The 13,852-nt window shown below is 39.2% G+C and overlaps 1 protein-coding gene across 1 annotated transcript; it reads left to right on the top strand.

Annotated features, from left to right (window-relative positions):
• The first annotated feature begins 69 nt into the window (after positions 1-69).
• Positions 70-792, top strand: LOC107824038 (ubiquitin-ribosomal protein eS31 fusion protein). The gene has a single exon (XM_016650758.2). The coding sequence runs from the start codon at positions 181-183 to the stop codon at positions 649-651; it is 471 nt and encodes a 156-aa protein (XP_016506244.1). The 5' UTR covers positions 70-180; the 3' UTR covers positions 652-792.
• The last annotated feature ends 13,060 nt before the right edge of the window (positions 793-13,852 follow it).

Here is a 13,852-nt window from a genome sequence, read left to right as displayed (position 1 = left end):
TGAATAGCATTGAAGCCCAAATACATTTTCATCTCGAAAGCCCGGCCTGAATAAGGAGAAATGAATGGGTATCTAAAACCCTATTAAAGAGGCACTGAGCTACACACTATCATTCCATTCTCAACAAAGAAGAAACCCTAGCGCCGCAGTGTTCCTCGAGTTCTCTCCTCCAAAGCGAAGATGCAGATCTTCGTGAAAACCCTAACGGGTAAAACAATCACCCTTGAGGTTGAATCTTCCGACACAATCGACAATGTGAAAGCCAAGATCCAAGATAAGGAAGGGATTCCCCCAGATCAGCAGCGTCTGATTTTCGCCGGAAAGCAGCTTGAAGACGGCCGAACCCTAGCCGATTACAACATCCAGAAGGAGTCGACTCTTCATCTCGTGCTCCGTCTCCGTGGTGGTGCTAAGAAGAGGAAGAAGAAGACTTATACTAAGCCTAAGAAGATTAAGCACAAGAAGAAGAAGGTTAAGCTTGCTGTGCTTCAGTTTTACAAGGTGGATGATTCTGGAAAAGTCCAGAGGCTTCGTAAGGAGTGTCCTAATGCTGAGTGTGGTGCTGGAACTTTCATGGCTAACCACTTTGACCGTCACTACTGTGGTAAGTGTGGGCTCACCTATGTTTACAACAAGGCCGGCGCCGATTGATCCCTATGTTTAGCTCTGTTTAAATGCTGTCGTCAATTTTATCTTTTTGTCGAACGGTTATTTTGTATGGATTTTCCTTTTAAAATGATGTGGCAACCTTGGGATTGTTGAGTTATTTAACAGTTTTTGCTTGTTCTTAAATTTTTTTGATTAGTATTATTTATATTCCTAATTATCTACTTTATATGGGAGTGTTCAACATATTAGCGACTGCGGTGCTGTGTAAGGTGCTCTCAAGGCCTTGTGTGTTAGAAAATGTATGCTTTTGTAGGAGTTTGATAGTTCACTTTTTTATTCATAGCCTTTTATACTCGGATGGGGTTGTAAATGAACCCAATCTAAAATAGAAAACTCGACTCACCTACCTTTATAACAAGGCCGGTGCCTACTGAGGCTTATGCTTAGCTCTGTTTTAAGATCATCAATTTTATCTTTTTGTCGAACGGTACGTTTAGAGTTTTTCCTATATGAGGATTATCCTTTTTAGTGTATGTGGCAACTGTGTGATTGTTGAGTTATTTTAACAGTTCTTGCTTATTGCTCTTAAACTTCATGTGGGAGTGTTCATCGCAATATTAGCTAATTTGGTGCAGTGCAAGTATATATCATAGCAAATATGGTGCAGTGCAAGTATCTGGGGGTTTCAAGTCCTTTGTAAGAAACTGTATTTGGGAGTTTATGAGGTTTCACAGTTTTGGTTTCATCATTTTGCACCCGGATCGGGTTGAACTGAACCCAATCATAAATAGAAAAGAAAATTGAAGCAATAGGTGTTAGATTTGCTCTTGAAAATATACCAACTGAAGTTGATTTATTACCTTCAATCATGGGGAAGCTATTTATTCCTTTAACTTTCACTTAAGCTTGTTAGATTTGCTATGAATTAGATTTATTTCGAGTCTAGATCACGTTTATCCTGAAACTTTTGCACGTCCTGGTTGCTTTCATCTGGTCTCTACCGCGAACACTATGCTCCTTTAAACCTTTTTTTGGTTTGTAGCTTTCTTGTAGTTGGGATAACACGTAAGGTATGGCTTTTCGGCTTTGCTACTTAGTTATGTTACTATCATAGAATGAAGATTGCTTATATGCTTATTTCTGGGCCAATAGAGGTGCCTGTTAGTTTTTAGTTGTGTCACCTCACCATAGTTATGAGGTTTAGGTTTAGCATTTTGTGTCAGTTATTCACCATATGATATCTGAGAGTTCTGTTAGAAATTCTTTTCAAGGCAATAGAAATCTATCATGATAGTTTTAGCCTCTCGTTAAAATGATTACTTGAAAACATTAGATTATAGGTAGTTTCGCAAGTCACTTAGGAACCAACAAACAAAGATTGACCAGTTGGTACAAAAGCAGCACAGGTTGTGTGTTGTACCAGTTTGAATCATCTGGCATAAGTAGAATGACAATGCCGGAGCCGTAGAGGTGTTCTACTGAAAAGCAAAAGGAGATTATGATCGTCCTCACACTTGTGAGTCCAAAGGAGATTATGATCCTCACACTCATCTTTCTGGACACGGGCGGATGCAGTAAAATATGTGTAAAAATTCACTTAAATTGCAAGAAATAGTAGATATGAACCCATAACCTAAAAAATATAATGGGTTTGAACCCATAGAAAATTAATATTGGATCCGCCTCTGATAAAATTTCTAATATAATACTACTTTGGTGTGTGTGAGTGCTATATTATGGATAAAGTGATCTAATCAGGATGGTACAGTGGTACTGGACATGGAAATATGTTTTTGGCGATAATTCGTCAAGTGTCGCACCATGAATAATTGAATATATGAGAATGTGGTCTCAATTGAGTCATCAACGTAAACATTGGCCATCTTGTGTCAATGTGCGAATCAAAAGCTGACATTGGTTCCTCACATGCTAAAATCGAATGTTTAAAATTTATAAGACGACCTCAAAGTGATGTAATAAATCGGAGTACAAATAAGATCCTGAACCAAAGTAAAGAAAAAAGCGAGGAAGAACTAAATTAGGTATAGCGCGTGCCTCCAATGTGCTGGACCTTTCTGCCAAACGCCCCAGGCTAATAGATGTTCGGTAAAAAAAAAAAAAGGATATAGTGATAGTAGGCATGCGCTATACCTAGTTCACTCCTCGCAGGCAGTGAACTTCTCTCTGATTTCCTCTCTTCTTTTAACTTCATCTCAGACTCATATCTCTAATGCTTCACAGAGTTGAGTTTAGTGCCATTTTATAGAACGACATATTTGTCACTGTGGAGATTACCGGAAATTGAGGACTTCAACAACGACTAATATGAATCTTGAACAAAGATTTTGGGGTTGCAAACTTTCAAATGTGAGTAATTTTTCTCGATTAATATTGATCTAGCATATGGGGTTGTACTCACCCATTAGTAATTATTGGTTGTATGATGTAGAATAAATGCCCCAACTATTTTAGGTGGCATGAGGAGCCAATGGTTAACCAAGACTCGTTGTTGAAAAGTTCCTCGGTTGATATTTTTACTGCGTCTTTACAAAACAATATGAAGTTTAAATACCAATTTAAGCACAAAGAAGCCAAAGAGAACATGAATTTTCTTAGAACACAAAAGAATCAAAACAAATAAAAAAATACCTTAACATAGGTCTACCGAATTTAAACACGAGAGAGATTATCTCAAAAAAATAATTAAATGAAGATGGAAAGCAGAGGGACCATCTAAACTTGAAATGTGATTTATTGTTTGTTGTTTGTTGTTTGGAAATGTTGTATTTCTTGTTTGTATGCTTTCTGTATCATCGTCACATTAGCAGTTATCTTTTCAGCAGATTGTATATTTTGTGATTTATTTTACATTTTATTGGTATGTTTGTTTTTATAAAGAAGTATGGCATATTATTCAAAATTATGTTATTAGGTTTCATATTCAACTAAATTATTATACACTATGAAATCAAAAGAATTTCACTACTCTGTAGGGTAGACGCACTCAATATTGTCATCTGATAGATAATCTTCGTTTGTTAAGTCAATTGCTTCTATCAACTAATGTTAAATTCCTACCGGTCAATGCCGCTTGTTCCTCAGCCAACTTGACAATGTAGAACCTACCGCGTCTTAAAAACATTCGATTGTTCTCTTTTCTAATCCTCTTTACTGTAACCTCGCATGATTCTCGATCCCGTCGAGGCATTGTTGTTGAGAATCTTGTTGGGACAGGAGTTGCAAGCATTTCCACATCTCGAACAAGACTTTGTGATTCAGCGTGCCTATGTGCCCACTTACATTGTAGTCCACAATAATACTTGCATATATCGGGATATTTTAGTTGATGGAAATTGTCATTTTGTTCAGTCAGAACGTGAGGCTTATTGTGCCAAATTCGATTTGTGTGTTATCACAGAAAGAATCAGTAGAGTAGTTACTGTGATTAGAGCTGCCTTTATCACTAGCATTCTGGTCCTTAAGAATACTGACCAATCAATATTTTCTCTGCTTGAGTTGGGTGACGATGTTTTACTTGTCGGTATATTTTTTTGAACGAAACCATCTTTATATAGTGCAAAATAATAGAATAAAAAAGTATGTAATGTATAACATCACTAAAACGTGGAATTCTTGCGTCTAATATGGTTAATAAAATCTACATTCATCTGACATCTCGCAATCAGTACCGGAATCAGACTTGGCTACATAATTACTATTACTGATTTGAGTTCGGATGCAACACATTTTCATACGGTTGTTTTCCTCGTGAATACGATTCAGGGCAAAATTAAATTATTTAGGGTATTGATCTGGCACGGCTCGTCGGGCATCTGCATCTATACCCATTTTTTGTGTCACGTTTTAACTTGTGCCCGCTTTGTAAAAAAAATTGCAAACGTACCAGTTTTTGTCGCATAACTTCAGCTAGGGTGGGCAAAAAATCCGAAAAATCGAATTCCGAACCGAACCAAATTAATTTGATATTTCGGTTTCGGTTTTTTCGGTATTTCGGTCTAATTCGGTACGTGAATTTCGGTATTTCGGTTCGGTTTTCGGTTTTATAAGTGAATTATTTCGGTATACCGAAATACCGAAATTTGCTAATATATTATACAGCCCAAACCCCAAAGCCCCAAACCCAATTATGAATTACCTATTTTATTTGATTTTGGGCCACAGCCCACACGCCCACAGCCAGGCCCAGCTGCGCCCCAAACCCAATTACCCAACTCCCAACACTCAGACTCTCAGACTCATCGAGAATTCGAGTTCGACATAGGGTATTAGCATTAGGGTTTGCTTACTGCTTCAGTTCAGCCTTTGCGGTAGGGGTGGGCCGTGGGCGTTCGCGGTGCTTAGGACTTAGGAGATATCATCGAGAACGAGAAGAAGAAGACGAGAATCGACTGCGACTCTAGGATATCAGTCTGCGAATCGAGTTACGACCAGTCGACATTCGAGCTCGAGTCTCATCTCATCTTCACCGGTTAACTTCACTACTTTTGTAAGTTTTGTAAGTCTCATCTCATTCTCATGATCTCATCCCAGTACTCGACTACTCTCTGAGGTTTTTGTTGAGATTTAATTTCTGATTTTCTGCATCAAACTATTTTAGGGTGTTAGGCGGCGATTTCCAGCTCGATTCGATTCCGGGCAAACGAAGTATCGAAGACGCTGCTGTCCTGTTCCAGTCTACCGAGCTCGATTCAATTTCAATTTCAAAGGTATGTTTCGCTTTCTTTTGGTTGTATTGCTGATTGAATGAACTGATATTCCGAGCTTTTCCCTTTAGTAGGAAAATATCATCTGTATCACGTTAATACTCTTTCTTTTGGTTGTATTACCTTGTTTAGGTGTGATTTTTTGAACTTTACCATATCATATTCATATGAGTAACTAACAATAGCAGACTCCTCTCTTTGAAAATCATGAAATACAGTATCTTCTGACTTCTAGTATGTTGGCTTCTAGAATTTCAAGAAAAGATTTAGTCACTCTATTAGCTTCTCAGCTGAGCTGGAGTTCTCAATGGTGTTACATCAGCTCTATTGTCAGTGACTATCAAGAATTGGTGTAACAATTATGATTGATGTAATCAAGACCTTAGAAACTATCAAGAATAATGTTTCTAAAGCAAATTCTAAGTTACAGGAAATTGTTATTGATATTCAAAAAGTCAGAAAATGATAATACTTGAAGATAACTAAAAACCACTGAAAAGTGAAAATGCTAATCCTAGACTTATAATGTGCACACATAAGAAAACTCATGTTACTTTGGTAGCAAGGTAGATAATACTTGTATTTGTTTAATTTTGTAAGGTAGCAAGGTACTTATTAGTTAATTGTTATTGATAGCAAGGTAGTTATTAGTTAATTTGTTGATTGTTAATTTATGTTTATATTTGTTTAATTTTGTATAGATGGAAGATACAAGTAAAGTAAGTGATGTTGGTTCTACTGAAAATTTACCTATTACGCTAGATAGTAACACCAACACCATTGATAGTGAAGATTCCAAGAAAAGGAAAGCAATGCAACCTAGGTCCGACGTTTGGAACCATTTTGATAAATTTGAGGTTAATGGGGTTGGGAAAGCATGGTGTCGATATTGTAAACAAGCTTATGCTGCTAATTCATCTAAGAATGGAACAACAGGATTGAAGAATCATTTGCTTAGATGCAAAGAATACCCACTTAAAATTGCAGAAGATAATAGTCAAACAAAGCTAAATTTTCAATCTTGTCAAAATGATGAATGATCAATTTGGAAATTTGATCAAAAAGTGGTTAGGAGGGCCTTAATTGAGATGATAGTTACTGATAAACTACCATTTAGCTTTGTAGAAAATGAAGGTTTTAAAAAGTTTATGAGAAAAACTCAACCACTATTTCGTATTCCTTCTCATAGAACAATAACAAGGAACTGTTATGAAGTTTACGGTGAATTGAGGGAAAATCTAAAAAGTTCTTTTAGAGAAGCACATCCAAAAATTTGCCTAACAACAGACACTTGGACTTCATTACAAAGAATAAATTATATGTGTTTGACAGCCCACTTCATTGATAGGGATTGAAAGTTGCATAAAAGAATACTTAATTTTTGCCCTATCACTAGTCATAAGGGTGAAGAGATGGCTAAAGCTATTAGGGATTGTTTGCTTGAATGGAAATTAGACAAGGTTTTCACTATTACTGTGGACAATGCTTCTTCAAATGATGTAACTGTCAAAGAATTGTCTAAACAGTTAGATATGTGGAAAACTAATATGATGAGTGGTAAACATCTTCATGTGAGATGCATGGCTCATATACTAAATCTAATTGTGCAAGATGGTTTGAAAGAACTTGATGCTTCTGTGACACGTGTTAGAAATATTGTGAGGTATGTGAGATCTTCGCCCGCAAGGACCTTAAAGTTTAAACAGTGTTGTGCACATATAAAGGTAGAATGTACCAAAACGTTGTGTTTGGATGTTCCTACCAGGTGGAATTCCACCTATTGGATGTTGGATACAACACAACAATTTGAAAAAGCCTTTGACAAGTTGCATCTTTTTGATGATGGATTTTCTGCATATCAATGTTCTCATCTTTGTGAAGATGGTGGTAATGCAGGTCCTCTTGAATCTGATGATTGGGTGAATGTGAGGAATGTTATAGAGTTTCTTGCAAGATTTCACGAGCTAACTAAAAAAGTTTCAGGTTCACGTTATGTCACTTGTAATTCTCATTTTGAGGATGTATCTGAACTTTATTGTCATTTGAAAATGTGTTTAGCTAGTGAGGATGGGCATTTGAAGAAAATGGCTGAGCAAATGCAAGAAAAGTTCAAGAAGTATTGGGGTGAGCCTGAAAAGATGAATAAAATGATTTTTATTGCTTCCGTCTTGGATCCACGTAACAAATTTGAATATGTTGAGGGAGCACTTGAAGAATTTTTTGGGGAGGAAAAAGGGAAGAAAATAAATGTTGAGGTGTATGCTTATATGAATTCTTTGTTTGGGGAGTATCTAAAAAAGTATTCAACCGAATCTTGTCATCAATCTCCATCTAATTCTACTTCATCTAACAACATATCTAATACACCTAGTGGGAGTGTTATAAGTGCATCAAAAATTAGGACTAAGCTTAGCTTAAAGAAACAAAAGGAAGACAATGGAAGTGGGGGTGCTAAATCGGAGTTGGATAAATACATTAGTGAAGAACAAGAGCCTTTTAGTGAAGAATTTGATATCTTGAGTTGGTGGAAAACACATGCTCCTAGATTTCCTATTCTTTCGGAGTTGGCTCGTGATGTGTTGGCAATTCCAATTTCTAGTGTGGCGTCGGAATGCGCATTTAGCACTGATGGCCGTATTCTTGATTCATTTAGGAGTTCATTGACTACTAAATGTGTGCAATCTCTTATTTGTGTTCAAGATTGGATTAGAGAAGAGAAGAATCCTATTAGTGTTGAAGAAGACTTGAAGTATCTTGAGGAACTCGAGCTTGGTAAGCTTTAATATTTTGTTTGTATTTTAATTCAAAATAATATATCATGCCTTTTCATTTGTATGACATATTTGGTCGTATTATCTTTAGATATGGAAAATAATGGAAGCACTACTAGCATTGTTTGATGTATAGTTGCAACTTGCATCTTGAGGGGTAAGTTTAATACTCTATTTGTTTGGTGATAATGATATACTTAATAGTTTGTAGTTTTGTTTTATTATCATCAAACTATAATATTCTAACATATGATTTATATTTTTTTTAGGTTCAAGTTCAAGTGCAATCATGCCCCGTGCTACTGCTCAACGCTCCGATATTTGGGAATATTTTGTGGTGAAAGAAGATAACGGAGAAGTTCGCAAGTTTGTTGTCAAGTATGTGAAATCCACCCACATTCACCATTTACTATTATTCTTTTTGACCATTACTATGTTGGTGATCCACTAGGGGTACTTCGAATCCTTGATGGAGCCATTCTATAATATTTTTTTACCTTCTCGTAGACCGCGCCGTTGATGGCGGAGTTGAATTTACGCCAGAGTTGTCTTACTGGGGGGTGGAATGGATCGACATTTAATTTGTGTGTGGTGATTTCCTTTGGGATGCCGACATATCTGCATGGCTGGAAGCAAACAAATATGGATTAGCTATTAAGAATTGACTGAATTTATCTGGTGCCCTGAGTTTGCAGTCGATATATGCCTTCTTGCTATGGTCGTTGAGGTCCAATTGAATCGGGTCAAGGTTTTGTATGATCGAATTTATAGCCACGACTACATCAGGATCCTTGATGACGTACCCGATCTCCTTTCACGTCGACCTCGACCCTGTTGATTGCTATGCTTCATTTTCTTTGTCTTTTTTTTGTTGGGTGGTCGTGCTATCCAAGGCGATGTGGTAGCATTCTTGGACTATGCATTGTTCCCCACATATGCTGAATATTCCCCATGGTGTTGGGAATTTAATTACTTGATACAGGTTGGAAGGGATGGCTGATGAGATGTATCCATAGTCGTCTTACTATGGCATTGTACGCAATGGCCTAGTCCATGATGTGGAATATTGTCGCCAGAGTCACGCCACCGGCCAAGATGGGGAGTGTAATTTCCTTGGATGTCCGCTCAACTGCATTATTAAAATTAGTTAGTGTGATGCAGCGCAATACTATCTTATCCTCAAGTCTCATTTGGGTAAGGACTCGGGGATGGATAATGCATGCACCACTTCCATCATCCACTATTATACGTTTTACATCGGTATCTAAAATTCGTAGAGTAATAACGAAGGCATCATTATAAGGAAAAGTCAAACCGTCAGCATCCGACTCGTCGAATATGATACTTTCTTCAAGTCCGTCGTACTGTCCACGGGTGATAAACCGCTTGAGCTTATGAGTGGTAGTGAACTTCACACTATTGATAGAGGCGTCATCACTGCCGCTGATGATCATGTTGATAGTACGAGCTGGCGATGTCAGCTTTGGCAGGCCTTGATGTTCACGTCCTCTGGCAAAATTGGTTCTCCCTTTATCGCTTAACAACTCTTTGAGGTGCCCTTGCCACAACGTGTTTACGACTTATTGCCTGAGGGCAATGTAGTCTTCTATTTTGTGCCTACATCCCTGGTGGAACTCACAAAGGGCATCAGATTTTCTGGTGTACGAATCCAATCTCATCTTCGGCAGCCACTTCACCTTTGTTCTGAGTTTCTTAAGAGCGTAGACTATTTTTGTAGGTGACATACAAAAATTGTGAGCAGATACTAAGGGGGCATACCTCTTTTGTTCCGGTGAGTTCCCGTCCTTGGACGGGATGGACCTTCTTTATAGCGTGGGAAGGGCACGGTAACCGTTATAATGTATGGTTGATTCTGCTCTTGTTGGTTCACGGAACCGGGTGATCTCTTCTGGTGTTGTCTCTTTATTCTTTTTTGGATTCGGTCTATACCGAGGTTAGGCGGTTAGTTGGTCTGTTGAGGTCGTCCTCGTCTGCTCGGACCTCGTCACTATAAGCATTATGGATTTCATCCCAAGTAGTTGGAGGATACTTCATCAATCGGCTTAACAATTTTCTAGTTGCTCTAGAACCATCTCTATTCAGCCCGTTCTGAAAAGTTGTGATCGCCATTCCTTCGGATACGTTCGGTAGAAGCATCCTTACCCTATTGAACCGGGTAAGGAAATCCCTTAATCCCTCTCCCAAGGACTTTTTAATAGCAAATATGTCATTTACTCTTGCTTTGGCCTTATTGGCTCTGGCATGGATGATTACTAACTTATCGATCATTTCCTCAAAAGTTTCTATGGAGTGGGCCGACAATTGTGAATACCATGTTAATGCCCTTCTCATGAGGGTTTTGCCAAACTTCTTTAGCAAAATGGAGGACACTTGTTCCTTGGCGAGGTTGTTGCCTTTCACTGCAGTGACGTAGTGAGTCACATGATCCTCAAGATCATCGTTCCGTCGTATATCCTGAGGTAGGGCGACATTTTGAAGGTCTTTGGTATGGCATGCAGGGCTGCATCATCTCTATACGGCTTCTCTACGAACCTACCGGCGTCCCTTTTTGGTAGCAGCTTAGGTGCGTCCGGCATCTTATCAACTCGTTCTTGATGTTCTTTCATCTGGTCTCGGAGCGCCCTGTTTTCATTCTCCATTTCTTCCATCCTATTTAGAATAGCAGCGAGGGTTCTATCACCTGCACTGCTAGTGATATTGTGAGTTATACATGTCGTTTGAGGGTTCAGTTGGTTGTGCTTCTCGTATGTTATGTCCTGCAAGCTCCTACGGTTCCTACAGTCATGTGTGGAGCAGGTTTGTTGAGGATGCTTGCTAGCATGTCGGTCAGCTATGCTTCGAGGAGTTTTTCATAGCTGGGGGCGTCCCTTCTTCTGCAGATGTGGAGGCCCCCTTTCCGCTGGATTTTGTTATGCTGCAGTGTGGGGGAGGCGGCCTCTCTCACCTGCGGGACGCGTTGGGCGTCGTGTCTTCACCTACTGTTTCACAGCTTTTGTTGATAACATTCATGAGGTTGATTGGGAAGATACTTATTATTTTTTCCTCTCTCCTTTGGTTATGTAGGGATTTATATGCACAAAGGAAGGAGATCAGGGTTTTCGACGTTAATGGCTTGCGTTTATTGTAGATATGGGAAACTGAAAATTTAACTAAGAAATTCCCACAAACGGCGCCAAATTATTTGACCAAAAAATATAAATATTGGTTCAACCAATTAAATTTATGTAAATGAGGATTAATCCTAGCTAACAATAATATCCCAAAGATATAGTTTTCAAAAGTGCAATAAATTTTACGTGAGTATATTTTGATAACAGCGGCAACATACAATCGAGATTCCAGAAATCAAAAGCAATAATGTAATATTCAATATCAATGAATAGCAATAAATGAAATTTAAGTAAATAGAATGAATGAGTCACACAAGAAAGGGTGAAATTAACCAATGTTCTTTCTGACAATGATGAGTGATGGACAATCCTTTAAATATCTGAGTTTTCTCGGACCTAGTGAAAAAGTGTAGACAGGGTGAAAATGTGATATTTGTATACTTGCAATGAGATCCGATCCTCTTTCTCAAGTCAAACTGTCTTTTAACAAATAAATATTTCATACCCCCTATAATTGTGTCTCTTTCTATTTACGGGGAACATATTCCTAAACACCCTAACAGTACATGTGCAGAGAATATCCACTAGAATATTTTCTTTAATGTCCAATCTCGAATCTAACTGTTATAACTTTATTAAAAGCACTCGACCTCGACTCAGTCCATGTTGACTCTTTGTGACGACCCGGCTGGTCGTCTTAAGAATTTATGCCCCGATCCCCCATTAACTGCTTTCTCCAAGTTTATTTTTGCTATTTTGATTTTCTGGGATGTTCGGTTTTGAGTTTTGGAGAGTTTTGGGACACTTAGTCCCTAAATGAGAGCTTAAGTGTTGGAAAGTTGGCTGTAGTTGGAACAGTGTGAAGACGGCCTTGGAATGGAAATCCGATGGTTTCGTTAGCTCCGTTGGGTAATTTTGTGCTTAGAGTCATGTTCGGATTGTGTTTTGGAGGTCCGTAGCTAATTTAGGCTTGAAATGCCGAAAGTTGAATTTTTGAAGTTTTCGGTTCGATAGCGAAATTTTGATCCGAGGGTCGGAATGGAATTCCGGAAGTTGGAGTAGCTCCATAGTGTTTAATGTGACCTGTGTGAAAAATTTCAGGTCATTCAGATGAGGTTTGATAGACTTTTTGATCGAAAGCGTATTTTTAGAGTTTTTGGAATTCTTAGACCAGAATCCGATAAAAAATAGGTGTTTTGATGTTGTTTTGAGTGTTCTGAAGGTTGGAACAAGTTTGAATGATTTTTTAGGATTGGTTGGCAGGTTTGGTTGACGTCCCGGGGGCCTCGGGTGTGTTTCGGATGCTCAACGAGTCATTTTTGGACTTAGAGGATTGCAGAAAATGCAGCAGGTCTTCAGTTCTGGTTTCCTTCTTCGCATTCGCGAGTGGGGTCTCGCGTTCACGAAGAGGAACTGGGGCTGGTGGAAGCTTAACGCTTCACGTTCGTGAAGCTGAGAGGTTGTATGCCTACGCGTTCGTGAAGAGGGTCCCACGTTCGCGTAGGAGGGGGAAGTTTGCCCTCGCATTCGCGAAGCACAACTTCGCTTGGCCAAGATGTCCTTCATCGCGAACGCGATGCCCCCTGTCGCAAACGCAGTAGCAAACTTCCCCCTACTACGCGAATGCGGGAGCCTCTTCGTGAACGCAAAGCGTTAAGCTTCCACCAGCCCCAGCTCCTCTTCGCGAACGTGAGATCCCACTCGCGAACGCGAAGAAGGGAACCAGAACTGGAGACCTGCTGCATTTTCTGCAATCCTCTAAGTCCAAAAATAACCCGTTGAGCATTCGAAACACACCCGAGGCCCCCGGGACCTCAACCAAACCTGCCAACCGATCCTAAAACATCATTCAAACTTGTTCCAACCTTCAGAACGCTCAAAACAACATCAAAACACCTATGTTTCATCGGATTCAAGCCTAAGAATTCCAAAAACTCTAAAAATACGCTTTCGATCAAAAAGTCTATCAAACCTCATCCGAATGACCTGAAATTTTGCACACACGTCACATTAAACACTATGTAGCTATTCCAACTTCCGGAATTTCATTCCGACCCTCAGATCAAAATTTCACTATCGAACCGGAAACTTCAAAAATTCAACTTTCGGTATTTCAAGCCTAAATTAGCTACGGACCTCCAAAACATAATCCGAACACGCCCCTAAGCCCAAAATTACCCAACGGAGCTAACGGAATCATCAGATTTCCATTCCGAGGCTGTCTTCACACTATTCTTACTACGGCCAACTTTCCAACACTTAAGCTCTCATTTAGGGACTAAGTGTCCCAAAACTCTCCGAAACTCAAAATCGAACATCCTGACAAATCAAAATAGCAGAAATAAACTTGGGGAAAGTAGTTAATGGGGGATCGGGGTGTTAATTCTTAAGATGACCGGCCGGGTCGTCACATCCTCCTACACTTAAACATTCGTTCGTCCTCGAACGAGCATAAAGACATACCTAAAGTAGTGAAAAGGCGAGGGTAACGGCTGCACATATCTTGCTCGGTCTCCCAGGTCGCCTCCTCGACCGTCTGACCCCGCCACTGAACCTTTACTGCAGCAATATTCTTTGACCTCAGCTTTCTAACCTGCCTGTCTAATATTGCCACTGG

Source organism: Nicotiana tabacum, chromosome 22, assembly GCF_000715075.1.
Source record: "Nicotiana tabacum cultivar K326 chromosome 22, ASM71507v2, whole genome shotgun sequence".
Lineage (NCBI taxonomy): Eukaryota > Viridiplantae > Streptophyta > Magnoliopsida > Solanales > Solanaceae > Nicotiana > Nicotiana tabacum.
Note: the sequence above shows the minus strand (reverse complement) of the source record. Positions and strands in the feature narration are given on the sequence as shown.

Excerpts from the sequence above, each read along its gene's own strand:
- LOC107824038 (XM_016650758.2), top strand. The coding sequence starts at position 181 with ATGCAGATCTTCGTGAAAACCCTAACGGGTAAAACAATCACCCTTGAG.